General features: G+C 38.0%; 1 protein-coding gene across 1 annotated transcript; it reads right to left on the minus strand.

Annotated features, from left to right (window-relative positions):
• Nucleotides 1-6,448: 6,448 nt before the first annotated feature.
• On the minus strand, nucleotides 6,449-8,864 carry LOC122080859 (putative F-box/LRR-repeat protein At1g56400). Its single transcript, XM_042647731.1, has 3 exons — nucleotides 7,843-8,864; nucleotides 6,941-7,120; nucleotides 6,449-6,830 (listed from the first exon to the last, which is right to left on the minus strand). Exons 1-3 carry the CDS (start codon nucleotides 8,794-8,796, stop codon nucleotides 6,552-6,554), a joined length of 1,413 nt encoding a protein of 470 aa, XP_042503665.1. The 5' UTR covers nucleotides 8,797-8,864; the 3' UTR covers nucleotides 6,449-6,551.
• Between the last annotated feature and the right edge of the window lie 445 nt (nucleotides 8,865-9,309).

Raw genomic sequence — 9,309 nt, forward strand, 5'->3', positions numbered from 1 at the left:
CTCTCTCTCTCTCTCTCTCTCTTGCTTTGCTCTCAAAATAGGATGAGGTAAGAAAAAAAATCAACATTACTATTTTTAGGCACTGAGCATATGAGAGACTTGGCCACACATATACCATGTGTACATATTAATCATCAGGGAAGGAATTTGGACAGTAAAGCTTGCATGTATGGCGGAGGACAAATTTAAATTTATAAAGTAAGCAAAGCTCTTGAATATCTAGGATTTTATTATTACTTCTTGGGTAGATATTATTAACCTATGAGAATTTACCATGGATGCAAATCTTCAGTGAGATTGGTAAACAAAACTTTAACTAGACTGGAGAGCGCTGAAAAAGGAAGAAGAAAGAAGGAACGGCCTAGAAGAAGAAGCAAGGAGAGAGAGAGAGAGAGAGAGAGAGAGAGAGAGAGAGAGGAACGAGATTTCTAAGCGGAATCAAAGGAGGAGTTCGCTTATATTGGGATTTTTATTATTTATTTATTTAAATATTAATAATATTAAACAGAGTTGTAACTGTTTACAACTCTGTTAGCAGGATTAACATATTGAACATGTGTCAATCATATCACTTATGTGAACATTCACTGGGCCCAGACGTTCCGCATTCCTATTTTTCTATACTTACCACAACCATTTTGCCTTATTCATATTTACAATATTATGGCTTCATTGCAAGGGAAATAACATGAAGAAAAGTGAAATAAAATCACTAATAAAGTGGATTTTTTTTGTAAACAGTGCCTCAAATGATGGGATAACTAATTCCAAAACATCCCAAATTTTGTTATTAAATTTTCTTTTTAGATTTCTTTTACTTCCCTTCCCTTCCCTTCCCTTTCCTTTACTGATTTACATGAATGGATTATATTTGGTAAACAGACTTTAACATCTAAGAGTGATTTAACCCTTCAACCACAACCCCCCCCCCTCCCACACCAAAAAGAATAATTGTATGCACCTTTTTCTTTTGTTATTTATCAAGTCCAAGCCAAAGTTTAAAGAAGCAAAATCAATGCCATATTCGGTCTATGACAGTTTTGATCTAATTCCAATCTGGATCAATCATACTTAGCTTAGATTGATCAATTCTGACAAAAAATAGTTAGAAACTGTAAATTTATTATGGTTGGTATTTGCGTACTTCCCGAAGGACAATATTATAGATCGTTCGCATATGAAATAAAAGGAAGGAAAGTGAAATCAGATCAATACTAAAGTGGATTTTTTGTAATTATCTCGCATAATGGTGTAACTAGTTCCAAAACATCCCAAATTTTCTTATTCATTACTTTATTTTGCAATCAAATTTATTTAATTTTAAAAGTAAAATAAGGAGAAAATTTTACTTTCGATGGTGCAAAATGGAATTATTTTTTAGCTGCAACAATACACCAATTATTACTCTTGCCTCTCTTCATGAATGACCAAAAATGTGATCAAACTTGCGACCTAGTGTCCAAAATGCACAAAAAAAAAAAAAAAAAGCCCTCATAGTGGTTGTGCTGACCAACAGTCTTTTGCTCATAAATAAATATTGATACGCCTAGAATCAGCTCTCCAATAAGTGTCCTAGAGGCACATTATTAGGCCTAGCGCCTAGTTGATCTATAGCCATGAGGAACCTTCGAAGCATGGAATCAAGCCACATACATGTCAAGGCATGACTCAACCTTCCACTCTTGGACATGTCAAAGACTCTCCATTAATGAAAGCCACCAAGACTATGTCATCATTAATGACTGCCACAAAGGCCACAACGATTGGTAACAAAATAGTGATTTGTCACACCATCAAACCATCCTACTTGGACGTTAATCTACAATGACATGTCACACCACCAACCTTGTCTACATGAACTCTGGTCCACGTAACCGGCACGGCCTCTAGACTACCCGAACCTTGGCCACTGCTCCTTCATATATATGATGTATCTCATGTCCATCATCCTCTATAAACCCTAACTTTCTACTCTTTAATACTTGTGCCCTAACCCAAATGTACAGATCTTCTAATCAGGAAATATGATGTCCTTTAGATAGAATCCAAGATGCCCATGACGGAATGTTCATCATTTATGGAGGGGACTTACATTTAGTTGGAGTATCCAAGGACTAATCTGTATAAAGTCGTTGGGGGTAGTTATATCGTTTTAAGTATGAAGATAATTAATGTGGAAATTTTACCACTTCTTTAATGTTTACTGTAGATAAACATATCTTAATAGCCCACCTAATTCTCTGACATGTTAAAATGATTTGGTAATCTGACCATTGGATATGATGGTTTGGATAGATCATTTGTACCTCATGTCTCATGTATGTCTTCTATGCATGTCTATGATACTCAAACCACAACTGTAGACTCTCTTTTGCGCCTGATTCTTATGGATTCGAATCGACCACCGCCATATTTGGATTACCCAAAATAGGACTCCTACTACGTGTAGGAAATCTCAAAGGTAATCTCTCTATCGAGTTGGCTTGCTGACACCTAGTTGAGATGGGTTAACTCCATCTTCCCCGATATAGTGCGCTCTAGGGATTTCAGAAGCATGCACGTTTTCTGCCTGACGATCATCGTACAACTTTTTTTCTGACGGCACAAAGTGACTTGGTGCCTTACTCCTTTGCAATACGCACACTTGTTCATCCCATCTTCATAAACAATGGCCTGCCTGAAACAAAATTCTTTAAACGAACCTGGTTCACGTCGTTTAACTTGAATCTCCTCAAAATGGGGAGCAAACTCTAAAATATCGATCTCCACTAATACCCGACAAAATGACCAAGCATGCCTTGACGAGTCTTGAGATTTTCAAAGCCACCGGCCAACCCACAACCTTTGCCATGGACAACATGTTTTCATGTCAATACTCAAGAGGCAAATCTAAAAAATGAACCTAGATAAAATTCGTTTGTATTTGTTTCTCATGGATGTTAAAATCAGGCTTCCAACATTGAAATCTAATCAATTGTTCCTCATGGCGAATTGGGCTTCTTCTCCACATAACCTTTCCCCAATTGATGGATTACCGCCCCCACCGCCTCCTTCCTAATGTCCTCAAAGTGATGTCGTACAAAAGTTGACGCGTCCAATTAGAGAAAACCTAAAACGAAGATGAACACTTTCATAGTCCTCTCGTGGGATAGCAATCATGGTAATGCTACCTGTTTGAATCGGCTCAAGAAGAAACGTGATATTAGGCCAAGAAGTTTCTCTTACAACATTAGCGTAAGACCTCTTAGGCAGCACAACTGGTTCAGTCGACACCATTTCACTCCTCGTATTGCTTGGAACAACCTCATCATCCTCTGAATTCACTGAAACTCTATCAATATCTTCCCTAGCGCCACCGTCAACCTCCTCCTCCCCTTCACCAATACCTTGATCACCTCTAACACCCTCAGCCATCGAGCCTTCTTCTACCATTGTCAAAATTCACCCCAATCCCTCCTCCACATCTTTCAACGGGTGCTAGTGGATGCTATCCCAATAGTTCAAGTCATCAGCTCCTTGGCTAAAGTTTGACTTAATTATGGTCAATTTACATTTATTTTGCTAATAAAACCTGATTTCATGGAGTGTGTTCTATGATTAAATGATAATTGCACTAACAAGAAAAGATATTATTTCTGGGAGCTTGACTATAATGTCACTAAGTGCTCAAGATTTATCTATTCAGGTATTAGTTCAGAAGGGAGCATACGTCTCTATAATAAAAAATGTGATAATGTATTAATCATGTTAACATCTCAGTGGGTGTTCAAAGCAATTATTATGCTGAGTTTCGTGGTCTAACGGAAGGTCTTTATAGAGAAAAATCCCTTGGAGTTCCGCAGCTACGGATAGAAGCAGACTCAGAAGCTATGGTGATGATGGTTAAGGGAAAGCCATCCCATGGTTTGTCGTAGCCAATATCTTGGCCCGTCTCAGTGGAAGATTATTCATTGCTTTAGTGAAGCTAACGTCATTGCAGAATTGCTGGTTAAGAATGCAGCTAAAAATGATAGGATGGGTATTTTCAGTTTTTTTCCTTCCCATATCAGGGATGAACTGATGCATGATGCTTTACCTAAACCAAGGTTTAGATTTCATATTTAGTGCCTAATTTTTCCCTACTGATAAGAATGCCGAAGGTGGGGAAATCTCAGTCAATCTCTTGTATTTTTTTTCCTTTCTTCCAGTTTCTAATAAATTTCTTAGGTTTTTAGCGGAAAATATTTGTATTAATTTCTGTTGAAATATGAGAGGGCATCAAACAATATGCATATATGCTAGCCTACTCTGATTGTTATACTTGACAGCTAATTTAGGTAGCTTTTGAAGCACCATATGAAATGGTCTCCTGTTGCAACAATAATTAATGTTGGCTTAGCTAGGTGATGTGAACGATCTGATAATTGTTTGCATTGAAACAATCCAAACACCTGAATTTCCACATACGATTCAGTGTGTATATTCTATTTCTATCAAATTATAGAGTGCAAAAACTAAATCAAAAAATTAAATTGAGTGTGCCTCAGAAAGAAATGCATTGTGAACAAAACTATGTAGCTGATGATCCTCCCTGTTGAACTCCTAAGGATGTCTGACCTCTGTGGATTGTTAGCAAAGTGTTGATAACAATAGTATTATCTTGAACACTACACTGCAACCTCACTCTATGTTCTCTAATGGGTGTAGGAATAACCTAATTGTTGGTGTATGATGTCTTGTATTCCGTCGCAGTTTAATCTAGGGAGTACTGGTGCAGCACCCAGACAGGCAGGACGGCGGTCCCGCTAGCCGGTTAGCCGGGCGTGGGGGTTGCAAGGGGGGCAGGAGGCCCCCTGCATAGCAGGAGGTGTAGGGGGGCGCAGCCCCCCGCTCGAATTTTTTTATTTGAGGGCAATTATAGTTTAATCCAGATTAGGGTTTTTTTGCTATATATTTGTAGCGAGGGTTTCTTTCTCTGTAATGCAAGCAATACTGAGAGGTGTGAGGACGAGCGTTGTAACCCTATTCTCCATTGATAATGAAGCAGTATCTCATCTCACCAGGGACGTAGGCAACCTTGCCGAACCTCGTAAAATCCGTGTGCATTGTTTGTTTTGTTTTTTCATTATCTTCTGCATCGTTTTAGGGTTGCGTTTCTACACTAATCAGTCCTCTTGCACTGGAAAAGCCGCAAAAGTATCACTCTTGCTTTGCAACTAAATTTGCTATGACTTTGTGCAGGCCCAATCAGGTGAATTGCTAAGGCATCAAAGGGTATTTGGAAAACTACTTCCAAATAGACCAGCAGAAGGTGGCTGGTCTTTCTCTCTCTCCACAAGATGCTTTTTCCTTTCCACCAGGTCAGAAAACAGCAATTAATTGCATAGGATCAGCAGTTGACCTGCGAAAAGTAAACAGCATCCGCAGTTTGGAGGCTCAACTAGACCGACTACCTCAAGAAGCGTAGTGATGATTACCAGATTCATAAGTACTAAATGGATATCTCAACTATAAGTTGATGACATGCTCAGGATTATGACAAAGCTCATTGTGGATATGTTTCAACATCTTGGTTATAGTGTACCATCCGCTTCCGGTGGTTCTTCCCTTTTGGCATGGTGGAGCTGAGCTGAAGAGCTATGGAGTATGGATTGCCCAGCAATGGATGAGCTAGGGACCATTGCTTTGAATCCCTACAACCTTATGGGGCATTCCCCATTGAAGACAAATAATGGAAGGTGGTCATAACTGATGACCAATGCATCCAAATAGAGGGTTAATGATTTATGCTGCATTACAGGAAGAGAACCCTTGGCTGATTACTAAATTTTTAATCAAATCCTTTGGCGGTAAGATTGTAACTTTTTTAACTGTTAACTTTGCCATTGTTAAATTTCTTTTGGCTTACAGTTAACTTCACATGGATCCACTTTTGTTGTAGAGTTAGTTGTTCACTTTCTCTCACATCTTGAAATGGATGTGACTGGCCAAAATGTAAGACCATATATCACATGGATCCACTTTTATCTGCTTCTTTTGTTAGTGAAGCAGCAGAATCCAAGACCACATGGCCAATTTGATTCAACCTGGTTTTTATCATTCTCCTTATTAACTTTGTAATTTTTTTTGCCAAGGATCAGCAAATGAATAAATCAAATGAATGAGAATACAAGCAAAAATACTATTGAGCTATTGATCCACCTTCGGCATGGCCATCAACAGTACAAAAGCTCAACCAAAAAAACTATTTATATAAATCTGTATCTGGGATGTTTTTGAAAATCCCAACTTACATCAGAAAGCACAAAAGATGGAGCTTGTTTCCAAACTTCAGACATTCTTAAAACATGCTGTAAACAAGTGATTTTTCTCCATAAATTGTATATTTGATAAGAATTGAAAGTTGGGAGCGATTCTAAATAACCATTTCCCACTGAAACCTGAAAATAATACATATCTGTCTTTAGGATGTTCTAGAACAGCAATGAAAACTTGAGACCAAGATTGACATTAATTTATCATATTATTGAGTAGTTCATTTTACATAGTACCATATCATTTAAGGAAACAATCTAGGTTATTAACTCATATGCTATCTGTACTGTTTCTGAGGCTTTAGGAACATTTTGGAGTCCTAATATAGCCTGTAAAATTAAGTCAGAAGCTTCTTTTGGCTTGATGATTACTTTTTGTAAGACTAATCCATTTCTCAACAAGAAGTTCAAGAGTTCTATTTCGTAGTCGTGCGCAGAAAATGCTATCATTTGGATTATCTCAAGACAGTTAAGAGGCCATGTTGGTCGTCTCCAAAACCCATCAGGCATCGATGGAAAGTCGAAACAAAAGAAATCCTGAAACCAGATGTAAATTACAACTTGGTTAATTGAAATCTTGTGAATAATAATTAGAAGTAATTCAAAAAAAATTAAAGAATCAGAACTATAATATTGAGATGACTCACATTCATTGACCTTATGTATCCTGACATAATGGAGAGAGTTCTAAGATTAGGTACCAATGCAAGCAAACATATTATTCCTGGTAGCTCATAACCTTGGACAAAAGTCTTCAATGTCAAATGCACAAGATTTTTCAATTGAAGTGATGGGTAATAAAAGCAGCAGTAGTTGGAAGGCAAAACCTATCAACATGAATAGAAATGATCAGATCTTTAATTTTTTTCATGAACACTGCAAGAGCTAGTCAATTTAAGGGAAAGCATCATATGTTCAATTAATTCTTTAGGCTATGTTTGGATGTCAAGAGAATATTTAAAAAAACATAATAAGATAAAAATCATGACACAATTATTCATATGTGTCAATCTCTTTTCTCAAATTCTAAATTTTTTGAAATTTTTTTCTTTTCTTTTCTTGACATCCAAACACAGTGGGGTGGGGGCAGCAAACAGGAAAATCTTCTAAGGAAACTTAATTATACATAAAAAAAATAAAAATAAATAAAATCTAAAACAAACCAAGACAATATGCTTTTGAAGTCCAATGCCAAACAAACACAATTTTAGGCAAACTAGTGAATTATAGAATGTTTTCTTTTCACCCATTCTGAAAGTAAGGGGAAATAAAAATAAATACAGAACTGAAGCTCATAATCATATCACAGAACTTTTGATGGATAAAGTTTCCTCCACCGTGCAGGAGGTTTCGGTTCATCACATTATCCTAGGGTTCACAAACCCTAAAAAGTTTTAGTATATTTTCCAAAATACCCTCCTGCATGTATCACATGCAGAAGCTCTGCTGTCAAGGGTTTCCCCTTCATTGTGACTTAAGGAAAGAAAGGATTTCAAGAACTATAAGAGAAAAATAAAGATATAAGATCAAACGTGTAAGAGAAATATACCTTGTGCACATAACTGCACAGTTTAAGCTTCCTGGCCTGCTTGAGGCCCCTTATAAGATATTTCATCCCTAGGGTGTTGTAATGGTCTACAGTCTCCACCCCATAATCCAATACAGCTTCTTCTATGCTATGTAATTGGGTGAGATCAATACTTATCAATCCTCCAGCAAACTCAAAATATCGTAAGTTTGGGACATGAAGTGAGATTCCAAAGGAGAGAGGACCACAATCTTTCACAACCAACCTCTTGAGATTCAGGCAGGTAAAGCCAAGTACAAGAGAAAAGATTTTATAACACTGCACTAGACTCAAGTCCTCTAGAAGTGGAGAGTTAGTAACTAGATTTAAGACATCCACCATGGAAACATCAATAGAAGTGAAGGACACCTTTGTAAGTAAAATAAAGGTCTGGAAATTAGGTTCTCTTAGGTAGCAAGAGTTCAAGCTCAGAGACTTTATTGATCCTCCAAAGCTGTAGAAGAATTTAGGCATAGTGAACCTCCTTATGAAGATGTTCGGACATGGATCTTCGTCGGAGAAATCAAGACTGAGCTCCTCCACGTTTCTCTCGGTTGCAAACCTAATCCAGTCTTCGATAAGTTCATGGTGCTCGGGTTCACACCAAATCCGAAGACTGAATTTGGAGAAAAAATGTGACTGAAGGTGAGGAAGAACCCATCTGACATGCTTTATGAACAAACTCCTTCTGATATGTTTAAGGTGCATAGCTAACTCTTCGTCCCCATCATCTATAGCTCTGTGTATTTCATCGACGTCTGAGAAGGTGTTCTCATTAAGGTCTATGATCCTGCAATGGGACCATAGATTACTCCAAGACCGATGGAGGGAGCAGAGATTCATGGCATCGGGTAAGGAGAGGAAAGAGATTATCAGAGTCACCACTTCTAGACAAAAATGGGTGATGTTGAAGGTGTTCTCCCTATTGTCTGCCATTATATGTAACAGGAAGCAGGAGAGGAGGAGGAGATGAGGAAGAAGCTCAAAGAATGAATAAAGCTCAGTGAGTGAATGGAGACGCTGGTACATACAGTGAAACGTGTACTTATGTGAGAGAGAGGAAAGGAAGGAGAGGGATGGTACATGTGAGAAAGGCTCGGTTGGATGCATGCATTTAGTGCAGTTTCATAACGGCTGAGGTTTCATTACTCTCTGCGTTTATTAACGTTGTAAGTTGACCTCTCTCTCTCTCTCTCTCTCTCTCTCTCTCACACACACACACACACACACAGAGGCACGTATGACCACAGGCATGAAAGCGAATACTTGGTTTAAACTTGCTTAAACCAAAAACAAGCCAATCCCTTTTTATTTCACAATTGAGGAAGAGAACAATGTCCGCTTGTTTAGTCACTGCACTAGTGCACAATTTAATAAAAGGTCGTGGGGAGGCATCTCGCAGGGTAAGGAATAGTATAGTCTTTTTGTACTTGACTGACGGTATAGTCG

This window comes from Macadamia integrifolia, chromosome 6 (genome assembly GCF_013358625.1).
Source record: "Macadamia integrifolia cultivar HAES 741 chromosome 6, SCU_Mint_v3, whole genome shotgun sequence".
Taxonomy (NCBI): Eukaryota; Viridiplantae; Streptophyta; class Magnoliopsida; order Proteales; family Proteaceae; genus Macadamia; species Macadamia integrifolia.

Excerpts from the sequence above, each read along its gene's own strand:
- LOC122080859 (XM_042647731.1), bottom strand. The coding sequence starts at position 8,796 with ATGGCAGACAATAGGGAGAACACCTTCAACATCACCCATTTTTGTCTA. Across the intron at positions 7,121-7,842 it reads TGTGCAGTTATGTGCACAAG|GTTTTGCCTTCCAACTACTG; the intron begins GTATATTTCTCT and ends TCATGTTGATAG. Across the intron at positions 6,831-6,940 it reads GATACATAAGGTCAATGAAT|GATTTCTTTTGTTTCGACTT; the intron begins GTGAGTCATCTC and ends ATCTGGTTTCAG.